The sequence below is a fragment of the Thamnophis sirtalis genome, unplaced genomic scaffold, assembly GCF_051295495.1.
Source record: "Thamnophis sirtalis isolate CommonGarterSnake01/CBP01778 unplaced genomic scaffold, rThaSir2_p1.2 scaffold_7, whole genome shotgun sequence".
NCBI lineage: Eukaryota > Metazoa > Chordata > Lepidosauria > Squamata > Natricidae > Thamnophis > Thamnophis sirtalis.
The window spans coordinates 37046898-37067840 of record NW_028261387.1 but is presented as its reverse complement, the minus strand read 5'-3'; the positions used below and the strand labels follow the sequence as shown (position 1 = coordinate 37067840).

Here is a 20943-nt window from a genome sequence, read left to right as displayed (position 1 = left end):
GCAGAGGGTGGAGGACCCTAGACAGGAAGATAAGGCTCGGCTGAAGTCGGTAGAGCTGCTGTCAACCTCCGATGGAAAGGGGGTTGGTGGGTCGGCCTTGCAGAGGGTGGAGGACCCTAGACAGGGAGTTAAGGCTCGGCCAAAGCTGGTAGAGCTGCCATCAACCTCCAACAGTAGGGGGACTGGGGGGTTGGCCTTGAGGAGGGTGGATGACCCTGAACGGGGTGTCAACACCGGGAAAGGTGGAAGGAAACATGGTGGCCACCGGTTACCTAAAGAGTTCTGATTCAAGGGGGCTATGCCTCCAGAGGTTTGGGATTCATGAAAAAGGCACCAAGGGAAATGGGTGCTGGTCATCTTGGGGACACGTCATCCCGACCATCGGACCCCGGGAAAAGGGCCCTGCAGTGGGGGATAGTGTTGTGACTCAGCAGTTCAGCTGTGAGTTTTTTCGGGATACAAGATTCAGTATGCAGTTTGGAGATAAAAGGACGGATGCTGCCACGCCCCAGTCGCTGGAGTCAACGTTCCTTCGTGTGTTCCTTGTTTGGTACAACATTGCTTGATTATTAATCGTGATTTATGCCTGTTACACTTGGATAAGTGCTTTGGTGTTTCATGTAAACCTGATTCGTGGAGACTGTGGAAGAAGTGCAGTGCTTATAAGAGTCTTTTGTTTTGCATTCTTGTCGGAGACTTGTATTTATGTTATTTTTGGGCTCGAAGCCAGTTTGAACTGAAAACTGATAAAGAAAGACTTTCTTTTAAGTTGCCTGCCTGCATTTGTTAACGAGCTGTGAAGGGGGGGACAGAACACATACATACTCAGTGCTTGGTTTGGGCCCCTTTTGCAGCAATTACTCCTCAATGCGGCGTGGCATGGAAGCTATTAGCCTGTGGAACTGCTGAGGTTTTATGGAAGACCAGGATGCTTCAATAGTGGCCTTCAGCTCTTCTGCATTGTTCGGTCTCATGTCTCTCATCTTTCTCTTGCAAATGCCCCATAGATTCTCTATGGGGTTCAGGTCAGGCGAGTTTGCTGGCCAATCAAGCACAGTAATCCCACAGTCACTGAACCAGGTTTTGGTGCTTTTGGCAGTGTGGGCAGCTGGAAAATGAAGTCAGCATCCCCATAAAGCTCGCCTGCGGAAGGAAGCATAAAGTGCTCCAAAATCTCCTGGTAGACGGCTGCGTTGACCCTGGTCTTAATGAAGCACAGTGGTCCAAAGTCTTGTTGCTCAGTGGTCCAAATTCCTCTTTTCTGATAAGAGCAACTTTTGCCAAAAGTACCTGGTTCAATGACTGTGGGATTACTGTGTTTGATTGGCCTCTCCATTCTTCCTCCGTATTGTGGGTCCTTGGTTTCCAAATGAGATGCAAAAGTTGCTCAGCAGTGCCACAGGCTAATAGCTTCCATGCCCCCTCCCCGCATTGATGCAGTAATTGCTGCAAAAGGTGCCCAAACCAAGTACTGAGTACATATGCATGCTTACACTTTTCAGAGGTCCAATATTGTTCTATGTACAATCCTTGTTTTATTGATTGCATGTAATATTCTAATTTTCTGAGATGGCGGATTTGGGGTTTTCATGAGCTGTACGCCATAATCATCAGGATTGTGAAAAATCACAGCTTGAACTATCTTGCTTTGTATGTAATGAGTCTTATCTCATATATTAGTTTCACCTTTAGTTGCATTACTGTAATAAATGAACTTTTGCACAATGTTCTAATTTTTCGAGTTTCAGCTGTACCTGTATATTAAAAAATAATAGTTTGCAGGTATTATCTTGATTTATTTACCTACAATATTAAGGGATAACGCAAAATTAAACACATCTAAGCTGGTTTGGGATCAACTAGATCATTCTTAACATTATTATTTTTAACAGTGCAGTTCAAAACAAACTGTTTCTAAACTTTTATGGAATAAAAAGTTTTGCTTGCCTCAGAGGGCTTACTGGCAGCTTACTGATTTTAAATACATTATTCTGCTTATTTTTTCCATGATACCATTGCTGCTTCCAAAATTCTACAATACTTGGTAATTTTGGAGACATTAACTATGGTTTCCCACCTAGTAATGCTATTTGAAGTTGAAATAAGTTGATAAAATTGGTACTATTTATGTGATTTCTGTAATAATGAACAAAATGTGTCATTTCAGTAAATCAGTGGTAGGACACCAGAAACTATATGAAATTGATTTAAAATAAGGTTAAATGTAGCAAAAGGGTATTTCACATCTATTGGACATGTTAGATAATGTCTAATAATTATACTTACTTTGCTGATGGAGGTGCAGCTCAGGAATTAGAATATGAGTTCATATCGCTTTGTCTTGCCCTGTTGTACTATTATTTGGGACTGATTTACTCTATATTACTGTATTACTGTCTAAAGTTGTATGTATTCTCAAATATTTAATGTTTGGAATTCATCAAGACACAAGTTCATTTAGGTGACATCAGGATTGCTATTAACTTTGAAGTATGTTAGTATTATTGTTAGTATATTAGTACTATTGTTATAAATCTGTACACTTGTTAATAATTTAATGTATGCATATGTAAAGGGATGCAGTGGCTCAATGGCTAAGATGCTGAGCTTGTCGATCAGAAAAGTCGGCAGTTCAGCGGTTTGAACCCCTAGTGCCATGTAATGGAGTAAGCAGGTTACTTGTCCCAGCTTCTCCCAACCTAGCAGTTCGAAAGCATGTAAAAATGCAAGTAGAATATAGCAATAGCAATAGCAGTAGACTTATATACCGCTTCATAGGCCTTTCAGGCCTCTCTAAGCGGTTTACAGAGAGTCAGCATATTGCCCCCAACAATCTGGGTCCTCATTTTACCCACCTCGGAAGGATGGAAGGCTGAGTCAACCCTGAGCCGGTGAGATTTGAACCGCTGACCTGCTGATCTAGCAGTAGCCTGCAGTGCTGCATTTAACCACTGCGCCACCTAGAAAAAATAGGAACCACTTTGGTGGGAAGGTAACAGCATTCTGTGTGCCTTCGGCATTTAGTCATGCCAGCCACATGACCACGGAGACATCTTCGGATAGCGCTGGCTCTTCAGCTTTGAAACGGAGATGAGCACCGCCCCCTAGAGTCGGGAACATACATGTGAGGGGAATCTTTATGTAATGTAAAATCTGGTCATTAAGGAAGGCTGTCTCTAAGTGAAAAATCATGTGACCACAATTGGACTTACAATTTTACTTCAGCTTTTCTTCACTTTATCAGGGGTGTCAAACTGGCGGCCTGCAGGCCAGATGCATCACATGCAGGCCACACCCACCCCAGCTCCACAAATGGCAGAAATGTCACAAAACATCACGATGGCAATGTGACACAGTGAGTTTGACACCCCTGCTTTATATTGTCAGATATGACCCCAAAGAGCCAGGTGATCCCAAACAGCAGGGAAAGTTTTCCAGCACTCAAGTCAGAGGGAAACCAGGTAAAAGGGCAAATCTTACAGAACTTTTATCCCACTCTGCATCCTTTGGAATTCTCACTCCAGCATTGGGAAAATTAGTGAGAAGGGAATTAATGTTTGTATGTACATTCATTAGAGAAAGGTTTACTAGGAAGTAATCAGGAACGCAGTGGGAAATACACAAATAAAGGAATATGCTAGCTCCAGCTGTTTGCCTCAAGCCACTAATACCTTAGGAGGCAAAGAAAAGCCTTTAGTGTGAAAATGATTAGGGGCTTGTCAATTTCAGGCAGCAGATGGCAGCCTGCAGATTCTAATCAACTAATTAAAGTCACAAACCTGAACCTAACTTGTGATTAGCACTTTTTTTAAGGGACATGCTGTACTCTGGAGAAAAGCAGCTCTAGGTAGCTTATTTAGGTCATGGGGAGGGGTCAGACATAGTACTATGAAATATTGTACTGACTGTAACAGTGAACATGTGGCTGAGACAGATGCTGCAAGTCATAAATGCTGGTTGCCAAGTTGTTTTCATCAGCACTGTAATTGAATGGTTGCTCTCCAAGGCAGTCACTAAACAAGGACTACCTGTATTTTAAAAGTGAACCATGTTTTCTTCAAGTGTTATAAATGCTAGGGGGCATAGTGTTTTCGCTGCTTGCCACTGTGACTTATCACTGTCTTTAGCTTTTGAAAAGATTTAATCAGGAGAAATGTAAAGTTCTGAATCTGAATAGGAAAAATGGAAGGCAAGTATAGGAAGGAGAACTGAGTTTTGAAAAGGATAAGGCTGCTCTTATTGATTAGAAGTTAAACTTGCGTCAATAACTTGATGCACTTGCTAAAAAAGGCATAACAACTTGTTAAGTACTTACAAAAACATAGAATCCAGATCAAAGGAAGAACTGTTCTAATGTGCTCTACCCTTTAGACACCACTTCAAAAACTGTATGTAGTTCTCGCTACCACAGTTCCACCAACTGGAGGAAATTTTGAGACAAGCAAAATATTGAAGGACCTAGAAATTAAACAGCATCAAGAATAATTCAAGATTCTAGATATGTTTAATATACATATCTGAGATATGACAATGATCAGTTAAGTATTTGAAGGTCTGATGAAGGAGTAATAGACTTATTATTTATTGCTTCATATTGCTTTCAAGGAATTAGATTTAGGATAGATGCAAACTTGAGTTGCTAGCTGGGAGTGGAAGTCTAATACATCATAAAACTGCCAAATCTGAAAACCACTGGCTAGGATCCACAGAGGGTTGGACTACATTTTTTTTTTTACAATCTTTACAACTCTATCATCTAAATTATTCTATAATATCTAAATCAGGGTAGGAACACTGCAGTGTATGCAGAAACCCAAGTAAGCTTAATGGTTTTGAAAGCCTCTTGAGAGACAACAAAAACTATTAGATAAACCTAACAACATGTCACTTTAGTTTTATTTGCGTTTCTTTTCCAAAATGCATGCTTTGATATAGAATTAAAAATTATATCTGTAACCTAGACATACATTTATAATAATTTAGATTTTACATTCTATATTTTGAATTATCTTGTTTTTATCTAAATGTGATGTGAATGTGCCATACAATAAATAAATATAGAATTAGCACTATCCAAAAAAAACCTCTTAGCGGAGTCTTTCTCATTCTCTCTCTCACACACACAACACATAACCTCACACACTTAGGCTTTTTGATCTTAATATTAGCAACAACTCTGGCATAAATCATTGGCCAGAATTGTTGACAGCTTTTCTGAGACATGATGCAAAGTGCTGTAAAAACAAAGGCTAGTGTCCATTATATAACACACCCTTTGAATTCCAAATTGTGAAAGGGGGTGCTTCTTTTACTGTACAGATCAATAAGGTAGCAAACTACTTCATAAATTAGACAAATTTAATTTTCATTACATTGCAATGATGTCATATGGAGATATTTCCTGAGTTTCCTGAGTTTAACCAATGCTTTCAGTTAACCATGGAGTACATTACAAATGTAACAGTAACTTAACAGTAACTTAAAAACCAACATTGTACATTATTGTACATTATTAAATGTACAATATATAAAAACTTTAAGTGCAGCACCCATTCTACATGTTTTTATCATCACTACTAATTTAAAAGTTTATAAAACATAGAAATTATATTTAAAGGCAGAATATGAAGTTATTTGACAGGCAAATTTTGGAAAACCTCAGTATCCTTCTAAAGTTGTTGGATTTATCTTCCTACTCCCATAGGTATTAATACTGATCTTCAAATATTAGATAATTCCTGCTTTATGTAACGCACCGGGCTAAATTTCCAACTTTTATTTTTTAAATAAATTTCCATGAGATGAATAGCTTTCCAAGGATTTCTAAGATGTTCAACTCCTAAATGTAAGTTTAAAATGACTATTGTAATCATGGGTGATCACATGAAAACTTAACCATAATTGTACACTATATTTAATATAAAATAGAAACGTGACTTTGTAGCCCTAAGTTGTCTTGCCATCCAACATTACACTGAACTAGGTCATCCAAGGTTCAAGATGTAAGATTGCTTAATTGGTGCATATATGTATATGTGTGTGCATTTCTCTCTTTATAAACATGTAAGAGAGGCCTAACATTATCGCATGAACAATTATTTGCAATCGATAATGGAAAAATCTGATTATAAAAATCCCTTTCTCCACTTTCACTTTTATTGTCCTTAGATAAGGTAAACTATAGAATATATGCCTCAACAGCAAGAACCACTCTGTGCTGATTTATCCAGCTCTATATGGATCTAGCTGCTTGCTAGAGAGATAGGAAAATTGATCAAAATGGCACATACTTAAATATTTCACAGTTATCAATTAAGTACTTTTCCTCAAGTATTCAAGGTGAGCAGAAAAAGGCTGCATGAGTGCATGTGTGTGTCAGCCATTTGCTCTATTTTCAAGTTGAACAGGAGGTAATTATCTTAATTGTGATGATATCCAATAGCAGATGCAGAATAATGGTTCAAATAATGACTCAAAAGACCAAGGATGATGGACTGGCACAAACCCCTCTCTTGGTTCCATGCTTACAGGATGGGAACAAATCAAGGATATATTTTTTAAATGAGCTCATTCCTTGTTTTAAAGATAGTGAAATGGAGGTTCATGCTTCCTTCTCTGCCAAAGTGAAAGGAAGGAGATCATGCTTTAATAGCTCTTTGGCTCAGAGATCTGTCACCACCTTTTTTTTGGTAGTTTCTTAAAAAAAATATGCCTCATATTATCAATGCACTTTCATATACTCTACCTTTTCTGATGGAAGAAGGAACTTCCAGATTAAATAACCTTCATTCTTACAATAGACTATTAACAGACAAAGAAAGCTTTAAAAAAAAGCAGAATAATGAAGTTTCTCAAACAAAACTCATTACAATTGTTTGTGACTACAAGTAGGGACGTAGAGCGATAAAAGTACTGAAAACTCAATACCCTTTAAATTTGGAGTTCTATTAGTCACAAAGCTTGGCAACAGAGATGTATCCTCTGGTTTTGGACGGGAGTGTGCAAATATTGCCTAAGTGGTTTGTTATATTGCAACAGAGCAGCAATTTCATCTAAGAACTTCACAAAATTCAAAACATATATTTGTTTTAAAAAAAAATCCAAAAAAGCTCCTCCAACTTTTGTTCTAAAGTTTCTTTGTTGTAAAGAGGGTACAATATACTGATCGGTGATGAGTACCTTACCAGTTATAACCAAAGCTACCCTTGAATTAACAAACATAAAATGTACATTAAAGAGCTGCCTGAGGAGCTGGCTGGAAATCACTGGATTTGGTAGCCTGGGCCATGGCTCTACGTTTGGCCAGGCGGGATTTAGAGGGAGGAGAAAGCTTCATGGAGCATATGGCCTGTGTGAGGCTTTCCTGTTCTTCACTGAATTGATTTTCATGCTGGGAGAGTTGGCGGTTCAGAGCAATAGCTTCAGCGGCAAAAATAGTCAAGTCCTTTGTGCTGCTGTTCCTGCGGGAGAATTGAGAAAAGAAAATTAGTTTATACCAGAGGAACTAACAATCTAATTGCCCATCAGAAAAGCACAAGTTGTCTCTTCATTATCTTCCTTATAACCAGGTTAATTTTGTGATTCATTTCCAAACAAGAAGTGATGGGAACAATTAATGGCTCTTCAGACCCAAGAAACAATGTTTTCTGGGAACATTTTACCAATTAATACAACCCTCCGCTTTCTCTCAAAATTCTTCTGATTGCAATGGATCTATCTTCTAAGCCAGTGTTTCTCAACTTGGCTGAGAAAATGGATCCATTGCAGTGTTTCTCAACCTTGGCAACTTTAAGACTTGTGGATTTTGACTCTCAGAATTCCCCAAGCGGTGTGGCAGGATGGGAAATTTTGGGAGTTGAAGTCCACACATCTTAATGATGCTAAGATTGGAAACACTTCTAATCACTTTTTCAATTAATTGTGACAAATTTACAGAAAAGCTTACCTTTGAAGAACCTGGGGTGTAGGTAATCCTTTTTCAGAAGCATGCTGAAAGCCACAAAAAAGTTGCAGTGTAAGCGAAGCAACCCTGAAGAAAATCTTTACTAATCAAAGGATACTCAATCTTCACAGTTCATTTACTTTGAACATTTTTCTGAATAAGTCACATTTTAACAGCAAGATGCTATGTTGGCTAACTAGATATTAGTAATTACAATGTCCAAAGAAATGTTCATTAAAGAACAATATATTTATATTAACAGAAATTGGTTCTTCTAGTACCAAACAACCAGGGGTGAAAATTCAGCAGGTTCTGACAGGTTCTGAAGAACCGGTAGGGGAAATTTTGAGTAGTTTGGATAACCAGTAAATACCCCCTCTGGCTGGCCCCAGAGTGGGGTGGGAATGGAGATTTTGCAATATCCTTCCCCCAGGAGTGGGGAGGAAAGAGGATTTTGTAGTATCCTTCCCCTGCCACGCACACCAAGCCATGCCCACAGAACCGGTAGTAAAAAAAAATCGAATTTGACTACAGCAAACAACCCTTTGCGACTCTCAAAGGAAAGCTTTTAAGTTCTCAGTAATAAAGAATATTTGTAGATATAGGAAACCAACTGCATACCCACTGTTTCACTTCAGTAGAATAAGACAGGTTAAGTAACTCTGAACTGGGAGATTGTTTGTACCATCACAAGCCATTAGGGATCTGGATTCATGTGGTTTAAGACAGCATCATTGTGTTCACATTTTTAGCCAAGGTCTTTTTTCCCCACCACAGATGTGACATTATGTTCTTTTGTAAGATTTGGTTCACATGCACCAATGACATATAGAAATAGAGGGCATCACTTACACCTTGTACCCAGGGATGTTCTAGAACCTGGGCAGCGCCAAGCCTCAGTTTGGCATTACGAACCAGGAGTTTTGAGATGAGATCTTTGGCTTGACTGGAGATGCCAGACCAATCCTTGTCAGGGAACTCATACTTGCCTTCCTGGATACTCTCAAAAAGCTTACTCTATGGGGGGGGAAAGTATAATGTTTCTCAGAATATATTTTTAACTATATTTACAAATATTTTTAAATGGGTTACAGTTTTTAAAAATATTATTCCCTCTCTACATGCAACAGAGGTCAAACTGGGAATCGTGGGAAATATACTTTTAGTACAATTCTTAAGAACATAAGACTAGAGAACATGATCTGAATATAAAACCTTCACATTCATTATGAACTTATACATTCAACCTGAAACGGTTTTGAAAACAGCTTTAATTGCCTTCATTCTTCAAGTCCATAGATGTCTCAGAGGATATCCGAATAATTTTAAAGAAGCTCAATTAAACCTGCTACATCAGGGGTAGGGAACGATGGCCCTTTTATGACATGTGGACTTCAACTCCCAGAATTTCTGAGCCAGGAATTCTGGGAGATGAAGTCCTTAAGTCATAAAGGGGCCATGGCTCCTCACCTCTGTGCTACATTATTACATGTCCAAAATATACTGATTACCTGACAAACTTTGCAGACTTCTCCCCTGTCCCAGCCACAGTCTGTACCACAATTACCCACAAATGGAGGATAGCCACTTAGCATGATATACAAAATCACACCTAGGCTCCACAGGTCGCATCGCTTGTCATAGAATGTGGCTTCTTCTGTGAAGACTTCCACCACCTCTGGTGCCATGTACTCTGCAGACCCACACTAGCAAGAGACAGAACTGATATCAGACAGTTGCAGAAAAGGAAGCATTCACAACACAGGTAGTCCTTGCTTAATGACTGCATCATTTAGTGACCATTCAAACCATGTAACATAAAACAGCTTTGTAACCATCCCCCTTGCACTGACTGCTCTCACAGCATCCTGTGGTCACGTGACTACCATTCACATGTTTCACAACCAGCTTCCAACGAGAAGAGTTAATGGGGAACCTGGAAGTAATGCTGCACGTGGTGGTCACATATCATCTCGCTTAACAACCACAGTGACTCATTTCATGGCTGGAGAGGAAGTGATTCCATAAGCCCAATGTGATCATACAATTTTCTGCTTAATGACGACAGGACTTTGCAATGGATCTGCCAGTTCCAATTGTAGTCATTAAGGGAGGCTACCTGTGCCGTTAATACATAACTCTTTTTGGAAAGGCAGATCCACCCAAAACCCTGCACGCAGTACCCATGGTTAAGGTCAATGCATTACAGGTCATATAGTGACCATTCACAGCATTAAAAAAAAGTGACATGACAATTTTTCACATTTACAACTATCTATTCAGATGATTGGCAGCTGGTTCATATTTATGACGGTTGCAGCATCTTGGGGTCATGTGATCAGTTTTTGCGACCTTCTGACAAGCCAAGTCAACGGGGAAGGCAGATTCACATAACAATCATCTTACTAATTTAACGACTTAAGTGATTCACTTAACAACTATGGCAAGAAAGGTCGTAAAAGGGGGCAAAACTCATTTAATGTTCAATTTAGCAACATAAATCTTGTGCTCAATTGTGATTCTGTATTACAAATTATATGATTAGTAACATCTATTTGGAGTGACTATTTTTCCCCATAAAGCTGGGAGAGTATTAAACCCAATGCAGGAAATTCTGCTGCTGTTAATTTTAAATCAGTATCAGTTTAGTAGCAGCATACTGGCAGATGCTGAAGAAGTTCAGAAGAATGGAGGAAGGAGAGGACGATCTAAGCCAGGGATATCCAACCTTGGCAACTTTAAGATCTGTGGACTTCAATTCCCTAGCCAGCATATATAGATTCTAAAATTGGACACCCCTGATCTAATCCGTTCTATACAAATTACTGGGATTATTATCCAGGTTACTGGGATTATTACCGTGATTATTATTTCTCATTGATTCAAAGCCGTTATCTCTCTGGAAATTTAGTCTACGCAACTCATTCAGTCTAACCCTGGTAGATAAGAGATTCCCAGACCCAGGCACGCTGTATCGTAAATTTAATTCATATTTTGTAGCACAATACAAACTGAACATTTTTAAAGCCAAGACTTTTTTTTTAAGTGAGAGCAGCATTTCACACTTTATGGAAATAAGCATAAAATTTCTGGTCTGTCTCCCACAACCCTGGCAATGAACTATAGCACAGTTGCTGGGCAACAGCAAGAATTATGAGGAAGCAAAAATGAAATTGAGAATGTTAATTTGTAGATGTCTCAGTATAGAGTACTTGAATATATGCACAATTTTATAATGCTTTTTGCGTAGTAACAAACAGTTGGCTTGGTGATACAACTTAACCTTGCAGATTTTAATTAAATGAAAATATACCCATTTATCATCCCAAACCTCCCAAGTCAGGTTCCGGGATGCGTTGGGTCAAGCAATATATAAAAACTCTTTTAAATATATAGTTTAACATTCTTGCAACTCTCTTTGAAACATATTGTCCAATATGAAGTGACTTATTCCAGTACTGTTTCATATTCACTCATCATTTCCAAATTTTAATCTCTCCTGAACCTTTAATGTTTGGTCATGAGTTAGAAGGAGTTTTGGAGAAACATATACAGTAAACCATGTTCCAGGGACCTTATACCCAGGATTCCATACCATGTGTTGCAACCATCTGATACAGCGGTGGGATTCACTTACCTTCCCTACCGGTTCGCAAATGTGAGCGAGCGCAGTGCTCGTGCATTATGTTGGGGCGGGTGGGCGGAGCCTCTTCCAGCCACCTCTACCGGTTCAGCCAAACCAGAGAGAACCGGCTGAATGCCACCTCTGATCTGATAGCAATAGCACTTAGATTTATATGCCACTTCACAGTGCTTTACAGCCCTCTCTAAACGGTTGACAGAGTCAGCATAGTGCCCCCAGTGTTTCTCAACCTCAACGGCTTTGAAGATCCCAGAAGTTGAAGTCCATACATCTTAAAGTTGCTGAGATTGAAAAACACTGAACTAAACAATGACAAGAAAACAAGTAAAAGCAAAATCTGAATCCTTCCAATGTGCATTGATAAGGAATTATTGAGATTGTTGAGATTGAGGTGCCCAATATATTTGATTATGTTATATACCGTATTTTCACGACCATAAGCCGCACTGAAAATCCTAAAATTTGATCAAAAACCGGCAGTGCGGCTTATAACCCGATGCGCTTTATGTATGGAAAAAGATCGAAAATCTCTCCCTCCCGATTTTATGCTCAAACTTGAAGCTCGCAAGCGAATGACCGCGCGCAGCCACGCACACGTCCCTCTGGTCTCTCCCTCTCAATTTTACGCTCAAACTGGAAGCTCTCGCACACGTCCCTCTGGTCTCTCCCTCTCAATTTTACGCTCAAACTGGAAGCTCTCGCACACGTCCCTCTGGTCTCTCCCTCTCAATTTTACGCTCAAACTGGAAGCTCTCGCACACGTCCCTCTGGTCTCTCCCTCTCAATTTTACGCTCAAACTGGAAGCTCTCGCACACGTCCCTCTGGTCTCTCCCTCTCAATTTTACGCTCAAACTGGAAGCTCTCCCACACGTCCCTCTGGTCTCTCCCTCTCAATTTTACGCTCAAACTGGAAGCTCTCGCACACGTCCCTCTGGTCTCTCCCTCTCAATTTTACGCTCAAACTGGAAGCTCTCGCACACGTCCCTCTGGTCTCACCCTCTCAATTTTACGCTCAAACTGGAAGCTCTCGCACACGTCCCTCTGGTCTCTCCCTCTCAATTTTACGCTCAAACTGGAAGCTCTCCCACACGTCCCTCTGGTCTCTCCCTCTCAATTTTACGCTCAAACTGGAAGCTCTCCCACACGTCCCTCTGGTCTCTCCCTCTCAATTTTACGCTCAAACTGGAAGCTCTCGCACACGTCCCTCTGGTCTCTCCCTCTCAATTTTACGCTCAAACTGGAAGCTCTCCCACACGTCCCTCTGGTCTCTCCCTCTCAATTTTACGCTCAAACTGGAAGCTCTCGCACACGTCCCTCTGGTCTCTCCCTCTCAATTTTACGCTCAAACTGGAAGCTCTCGCACACGTCCCTCTGGTCTCTCCCTCTCAATTTTACGCTCAAACTGGAAGCTCTCCCACACGTCCCTCTGGTCTCTCCCTCTCAATTTTACGCTCAAACTGGAAGCTCTCGCACACGTCCCTCTGGTCTCTCCCTCTCAATTTTACGCTCAAACTGGAAGCTCTCGCACACGTCCCTCTGGTCTCTCCCTCTCAATTTTACGCTCAAACTGGAAGCTCTCCCACACGTCCCTCTGGTCTCTCCCTCTCAATTTTACGCTCAAACTGGAAGCTCTCGCACACGTCCCTCTGGTCTCTCCCTCTCAATTTTACGCTCAAACTGGAAGTTCTCCCACACGTCCCTCTGGTCTCTCCCTCTCAATTTGCAAGCAAATGACCGCGCGCAGGCACGCACACCTCCCTCGTGTGGGAGAGCTTCCAGTTTGAGCGTAAAATTGAGAGGGAGAGACCCGAGGGACGTGTGGGAGAGCTTCCAGTTTGAGCGCAAAATTGAGAGGGAGAGACCCGAGGGACGTGTGGGAGAGCTTCCAGTTTCAGCGTAAAATTGAGAGGGAGAGACCAGAGGGACGTGTGGGAGAGCTTCCAGTTTGAGCGTAAAATTGAGAGGGAGAGACCAGAGGGACGTGTGGGAGAGCTTCCAGTTTGAGCGTAAAATTGAGAGGGAGAGACTCGAGGGACGTGTGCGAGAGCTTCCAGTTTGAACGTAAAATCAAGAGGGAGATTCAGATTCAGTTCGTGGGAGATATTTGGTGCGCTTCTTTGAAAATCTCCCTCCCAATTCTGCCCAACGCCTCCCCGACCTTACTGGACGAACGGTGCGGGGGTGTGTGTATCATGTAGTGCGGAGTGCGAGGAGTGGCAGATGTTGCAAAAAAAAACGTGCGGCTTATAACCCGGTGCGCTTTATATATGAAAAAAGTTTGAAAAATTAACTTTAACTGATACTGCGGCTTATAATCCGATGCGGCTTTTGGTCGTGAAAATACGGTATGTTGTTTTTGAAAATAATACTTCCATGTTCTCTCTTCTTAATTCTCTAGTAATTTGATTACCTAGCCTGGATAATGGTTTTATTTAGCCTGGGCAAGCCATAATTTCAGAATTTGGTGCGTGAATATGAGGGCTGTTAACAGGTTAACTAACAATAATCACATGAGTAGTTTCAATGCTAAAAAATCTCTGAAATACATTGCAAAAGGACTGTTCAATCAGTCCTATTATACAGCGTTAAAGATGCAAGTCTTGTTGGCTACAAGAGAATAAACATGATCTAGGAAAATAAATCAGTCCGTTTATAATTTTTCTTATTTATTTGCACTCTCTTCTGTACACTTACAGGGACTTGATATATATGTAATTCTGCTTTTGCATACTACCAATTTCAGCAATCTTTAGGTTTCCTGCTTCCTGGTGCGATTCCACTAATTTTCTTATACTGCCCCTTACTGGATGGAATTGCCCAAAAGAATTCCTTTTTCTGGCAAACTTTCCATCCATTCAAGGAATCTTGTGGAACAACTTTTTCCTGACATTGAAGTACGTAAAACTGAATGCTTATCCAGTTTAGGCCACATTTGTTTCAGCTTCAATCTGCCTATCATCCAATCCTGTATCAGATTTAAGACTTGGCCTTATTTTCAGGGAGGTCTTATTATTTTTGAGGTGCAGGAGCCTGGGAGCATTGTCACCTCATGATTGCTGCTGTGTTGCAATATTTTCAGGGAGGGCTTATTTTCAGGGGAGGGCTTATTTCAGTGCCTGCATTCAAAAGCCCGATTAGCCGAATGATCCTTTACATTAGGACTAATGTCAAGATTTCCATGATCTTATTGGCAGCTATTTTCTTATAATTTTCAAACTTGAGAAATGCAACTTAGTTTATTATTAGAGTTATTTGCAAACTTGAAATTTACTCTATAATCTATATTATCATCTATAATCCCCCCCCCCCCAAAAATAGCAAGATATTGTCTGGAAAATGCAGCTTGCTGGATATTTCACTTTTTGCAATTCAACTAAACGCCAGCTAGGTTGTGCATCTAAGCAACTTTACAGCACAACATAGTGAATTGTTGCCTTTGTTCTCACATCATAGACTACTCTCCAAAATACAGGAGCCTACATACCGGAGTAGTCAGTTCAGGAGTAGAGATTGGAGTACATGCACTGTTGAGTTTCACCCCACTTCCAAGATCAAAGTCACAAATTTTTACAGGTGATACCTGAAATGGAGGAAGAAGGAAAAATACATGCAAATCAAATCACTGAGGAAATAAACCTAATGAAAAGTAAACAGATAGAATTGCAAAGCATAGATGCACCTTATTAGGAGATTCACAGAGTATATTCTCAGGTTTTAGATCTCGATGTGCGATACCTAAGAAGTAACACAAAAGACAAGGAGTCATATCCAAAACAACGTCAAAAATGGAGAAAATAGAGAAAATATTTGCTTTTTGGTGTTTGCAGTAGCTACTAATTCCATTGCACTTAAATCATCTCTTAAAGTTACATTCAAACTTCATGAAATATTCCTGGATGTTTTCCAAATAATTGTACAGGAGAAATAATATTCATTAGAATAACGGCATTAAAATAATACCTTCATATGAATCTTGAACGTTCACAAATTACATAGTACAATCCAGGCATTTAAGAAGCATTTCTAAGACACAAAATGAAATGTATTGGCTAATGGACTATTTTTTTATAGCTCTTGATATGTGTGTATACTTGTACTACTTGGTACATTTTTTAAAGAACAAACAATAAAATATATTCCCTTTACAAGCTCTTCGTGTTGTCAATACACGGATACCAGCAGTGACTGGCTCCTTCTCAAATTAAACCAGAATTCTAAAAAGTCCTGAGGGGCAGTGACATAACTTCGAAAGTCAGTGCTTGACTCGCATTTTCACCCACAGATTGAGTATTCACAACTGAGAGAAGTAAAACTATGAATCTTAAGTTTCCAAAGGAACTTGACATGTATAACATATAGGACATGTAGGTCTTCAAAGAGTGTTTTCTTTTTTCAGAATTTTGACCAAAGTATTTGTTCAGCTGGGAAACAAAAGGGCGCCCTGCTTCTAACCAGAAGATAATGGGGTAATTGAATTGTATTGCCCAATTGTTAATATTTCTGCACACAAATAGCAGCCTGTGTTAGTGAAGCGAACTCAGGCACATGGATTTATTTAGGGACAAAGAATCTCTTATAGGATGGCTGGGATTGAACTACATAGGGCATTAGTGCTTGCTTTTGGTAAGAAAAAGCTATGATAATGGAGGGCAGGGGGCAGGCTGGCTTCAAAATACCTTGTAATTACATTGTAATTTCAGTGTTCCCGTAACTGCACTGACTCCGTTTTTCGCTCATTTCTGCCCTCCCCAGCCCCCAGGAGCTCTCTGAAAGCCTTCTAAAAGCTATGCACGGCCATTTTGCTAAAGGGGGCGGAGTTTCAGGAGGCAAAAAATGCTGTATTCAGTGTATAAGATGCACTCAGATTTTCAGCCTCTTTTTTGAGGGAAAAGGGTGCGTCTTATACTCCAAAAAATACAGTAAACAATTTTTAAAAATGTGAATTTATCATCGGTATCATTAAGTGCCACTATTAAGGTAAAGTGGTGAGCAAAACTTACATTACTTTGATCCGTGACATTAGAAATGACGGTTTATACAATTAAGGGCTCTCCAACAGATGGCTGTCTAGTTTGCACTTAAATATATCTAGCAGAGAATGGCCACTACCTCCCTTCATAACTGGATCTATTTTCAAACTGCTCATATTCTTATGAAGTTTGTTTCTAATATTCAAGTGTATTTCTGCCTTCTTAAACCTTAAATCCATTGTTCCATATCCCAGGTGAAGGTCTTGACTTTCAGTGTGACAGTCTTAGCTATTTGAAAAACTCTACCAGAATCCTTTCTTCGCAATTCTTATTTCCTTTTGCCTGTCTTTATCAGACTTAATTTCTAATTCCCCAATCATCCTTACTTCTATTACTTATGCTCGTTATATTGATTTTAAATGTTTATTATTAACGAACAGTGTGGCACTACTGTACCATTCTCATGACTGTAATAATGGATTGAAAACTTGAAACTTAAAAATCTTTACAACCTTATGGTAGCCATAATTTTGTATTGTTTTTAATTTTAAAAAATCATCCATGCTACTTCATAACCCAGATCCTACACATACTGCAATGTATCTGTTTACAAGGCATGTGGGTCACCTTTAAGCACATAGTTAATATGAGCATTATTCATCTTCTCCAAATCCCCTATTAAGTGTCATTTAAATTGAATCATCGTTCATGTGCAATAGCTCAATAAGGACTATGTTCATTCACTGTACCTCAAAGTCAACAACCAGTGTCAAAATCCTTATGCTATTATGTTAGAAAAAGACATCCAAAATGCTTAAACACAGAAGTAAACTTAATGTCATGCTGGTTTTTTAAATATACAAGCAAACCTTGCCTAACCTGAAAGCTGGTGGCTAATGAGCTTGGAAATAGGAATGTGTTTGTTTTTACCTTTTGTGTGCAAGAAATCCAATGCACAGGCAATATCTCTCACCACCTGGCTGGCCTCCCTCTCATTAAAGTGCTTTTGCTGTTGTATATAAGTCAAGATAGAGCCTATAGAGGAAAGACGGCAGGTAGATGCTTGTAGGCAAAACAACTGAAGACACCAAACTCTATAATAAGTATAAACATATTTGTGACAACTAAATTGCTCAGGTTTCTATCTCAACAAAAATAGTAGCAAAGGTAATTACAGAAGAGAAATTGATTTTATAGCCCCCACATCACAGCGCAACAGGTTACAGACCATGCGGACTGGTCTGTTTTCTTCAGAAACAAGTGTGACATTTACTCCAAAGTTGTTTATACAAGTTTGCTATTTTAATCAGGAATGATAGGCCAAAAGTTTAGTCTGTTCACATTTCCTGAAACCACCCTCTCCCCATCAAAAACAAATTTTGAATAATATCTAGATGCACAGATTTTTACTGTGAAATTGTATATCATATTTTGTCACTGCAAAGAAGGGCACATAATCCGTTTCCTAACCAATGTTCCCTCTAATTTTTTTCAGTGTGCGGAAAAGTATAGTATTTGAGTGGCACATTTTCATGCCTGAACACCTGAATTTTTTTAAAGCCATAATTGCCATCAGAGCAGATGTTGGGGAGGGAGGCAAGGAGGAAAAGGGTCCCCTCCCTCTCCCTCAGACCCCCAGGAAGGAAGGAAGGGGAGGGGGAAGAAAAGGAAATGGCAAAGAAGGAAAGGAAATGGCAAAGAAGAAAAGGAAAGAAGGAAAGGAAAGGAAAAAGGAAAAGAGAAAGGAAAAGAAATGGAAAAGAAGGAAAGAAAAAAGGAAAAGAAATGAGAAATGAAAGGAAAAGAGAAAGGAAAGGAAAAGGAAAGGAAGATAGAAGAAGGACAGAAAGGAAAAGGAAAGAGTAGAAAGGATTGGTACTGCTCAAAAATCAAGTCTCAAGATCCTGTGGACCCCTTTGGCTCAGGCAGTCCAATTCCACGCTGGTTCCCTCTCTCCCTGAAGCGAAGGGATCGCAGAAAGACTGCCCAGTCCAGAACGGGGCTTCACACAACACAATGCCTGAGAAACCCCAGATGTGCAGAGAAACACAGGCTACAACCAGCGAATCATGTTTTCCCAGGAACCGACGAAGTCCCATAGGACCAACGGGAATTCTCCCTTCTGCAGCGTCATCGGTCTCTGGGCAGAGTCTTCCTTGATTTCACCAATCACCAGATGGAGGAGAGAGTTCGGTGCAGAGAGAGAAGGGAGGGAGGAGGGATATTTTCAGTCACATTTAAAGAAACACTGCGCTGCAGTTTGAAACTTCTGCACGGTGTTTTCTTTTAGGTGTGCAGCCGCGCAAGCGCACAGTTTAGAGGGAACATTGTTCCTAACTTTGTATTTTTTATATATGTGGCCAATTCTCAACACTAAAAAACACAGGTCTTCTGCTCTTTACTATAATGTAATTGTTCTGAGTGACTTCAATTCATTTTTTAAGAACACCCCAATATTATCTGGATAATATTTCAGCTTCATACAGGAATACAATAATACTCTTTAAAATAGGCTATGAATGAAAATCCAAGTGTTATGTAACATAAGATAAAACTACATATTTCTGTGAAAGGTTTGCATGATTAAACTAAGGCAGGGTCAATGTTATCACAAAATTGGGAGAGCAGAGGCAAAGGAAGGGGAATGAATACTTACCTCCTCGCAGTTTTTCAAACACAAGGTAATACCTTACGCTATTTTCAAAAAACTCTATTAATTCCAAAATGTTCCTTAAAAACAAGGCACAGGTGATCATGCTAAGTCTTATTTTCTTAGTACATCAAAATTGCACAAGTATGCCCAAAAGTGTTATTTGAAATATTCTGATGTTTTCAGGTAAACAAAAATCACATCATTCTAATCCTAAAATCATCAGTATGACTGATTTTAAAATTAATCAGTATTTTTCATACATATGAAAAATAATTCAATTGTCTTGCGCTCTCTCTCATTGCCACGCCTGCATTGCTAAATAAATATGTAGGAGCCAAAAGGAACTGAACAATTTTGGTAGAAGCAGCTGCTTCAAGTCTATCCTTTGTGCTTGATCAACATAATTTACGAGGGATGTTATTTGATCTCTGCTTTCCAAGCCTATACCAAGAATAAACAACTGCTGCCAATCTTATTTTGTGGAATTTTTAACATACAAGATTTTATTAATACTGTAATACTTACTTATTACCCTGACACTGATACAATGTTTCCACTTCTCGAAATACCCGACTCCGACTATGTCCAGCATTTTTTTCAATTATCTGTTGCACAAATAGAAAGTTTTTTTAAAATGAAAAACTTCTTGCAGAATGAATATTGCATTATATCCAATTCTGCCTGCCTGCCAAACTTGGGTTTTATTGACAGATCAAAATCATTTCTTGCACCATGTTACACATCTACTCAACCCTACACCCTCCAGATGAGCTTTCAGAAGCCTTCATGAAGCATTGGGAGGAAAAGTGAGGGAAATTCCTGCTGCGGAAGTAGAAAATTTTGCATGATGCCAAATGTTGCCATTGACACAATCTTTTCATTTTAATATGTTGAAGGGGGAAAAATGTTTAGAACTAGAATTGGGTGGGGAACTATGGCCCTTTTATGACTTGTGGACTTCAAATCAAGAACTTCAAGGCAGGAATTATGGGAATTGAAGTCCAAAAATCATAAAGGGCCATAGTTCACTACCTCTGAACTAGTTATTAGTGTAGTTAGTAACTGGGTTCTTGTAAGTTCTCGCAGATAAAATCACATTTTTAAGCAATAATGCTCTTAATCAAAAGGAAAATTGTGATGTTTTCCTCACCTTAACTGCATATTCCTTTCCAGTCTGCAAGCTAACTGCTCCTTGAACCTTGGCATAGGAGCCCTGACCAAGCATCTCTGCAGTGAGCTTGTATAAATCTGTCAAATAATAATAATAACAGTAATAATAGTAATTATATATATTATAGCAATAATAAGAAACTACATGGTTATGGATGAAACATGTAAAAGTGGTATCCACTGTCATCAGGGCACTTGGTACCATGTCCAAGAATTTTGCAAAATACATCAAGAAGTTGCAGCTTCCTGCTGTAGCACCAGCAGAGCTGCAAAAGACTGCACTACTAGGAACAACTTAAATTTTAAGAAGATACTTGGTTGATACCTAGGATTCTGGTAGCAACCCATATCAACCATCAGAGCCAGTCAATGGTATTTGTGATACATGTTTAAATGTTCAGTTGACTGTGTTTCATGTTTAATGAATAAAAGATATAATAATAATAATAATCCCATATACAGAGGGAATTAATAGTGGACAATTGGATAAACTTAGTGCTGATAACACAATTGCTACTAAACAAGAAAAAGTTCATCAAGAAATTAAAGACAACATGGAAGAAA

At 39.4% G+C, this 20943-nt stretch overlaps 1 protein-coding gene across 4 annotated transcripts in view; it reads right to left on the bottom strand.

Moving 5' to 3' along the window:
* Positions 1 to 5344: 5344 nt before the first annotated feature.
* The window catches only part of MKNK1 (MAPK interacting serine/threonine kinase 1), a 32840-nt gene continuing 17241 nt past the window's right edge, over positions 5345 to 20943 (bottom strand). For 3 of the 4 annotated variants that reach the window (XM_087719716.1, XM_087719715.1, XM_087719717.1), the window contains exons 5-14: positions 20360 to 20457; positions 19735 to 19814; positions 19213 to 19286; positions 17487 to 17591; positions 15266 to 15321; positions 15071 to 15166; positions 9454 to 9648; positions 8795 to 8959; positions 7946 to 7989; positions 5345 to 7460 (exon numbers count right to left, since the gene is read on the bottom strand). In XM_087719716.1, the coding sequence (XP_087575842.1) occupies positions 7232 to 7460; positions 7946 to 7989; positions 8795 to 8959; positions 9454 to 9648; positions 15071 to 15166; positions 15266 to 15321; positions 17487 to 17591; positions 19213 to 19286; positions 19735 to 19814; positions 20360 to 20457 (1142 nt within the window). In that variant the 3' untranslated portion in view covers positions 5345 to 7231. The remainder of the gene's footprint in view (positions 7461 to 7945; positions 7990 to 8794; positions 8960 to 9453; positions 9649 to 15070; positions 15167 to 15265; positions 15322 to 17486; positions 17592 to 19212; positions 19287 to 19734; positions 19815 to 20359; positions 20458 to 20943) is intronic. The other variant, XM_087719718.1, reaches the window with a different exon arrangement.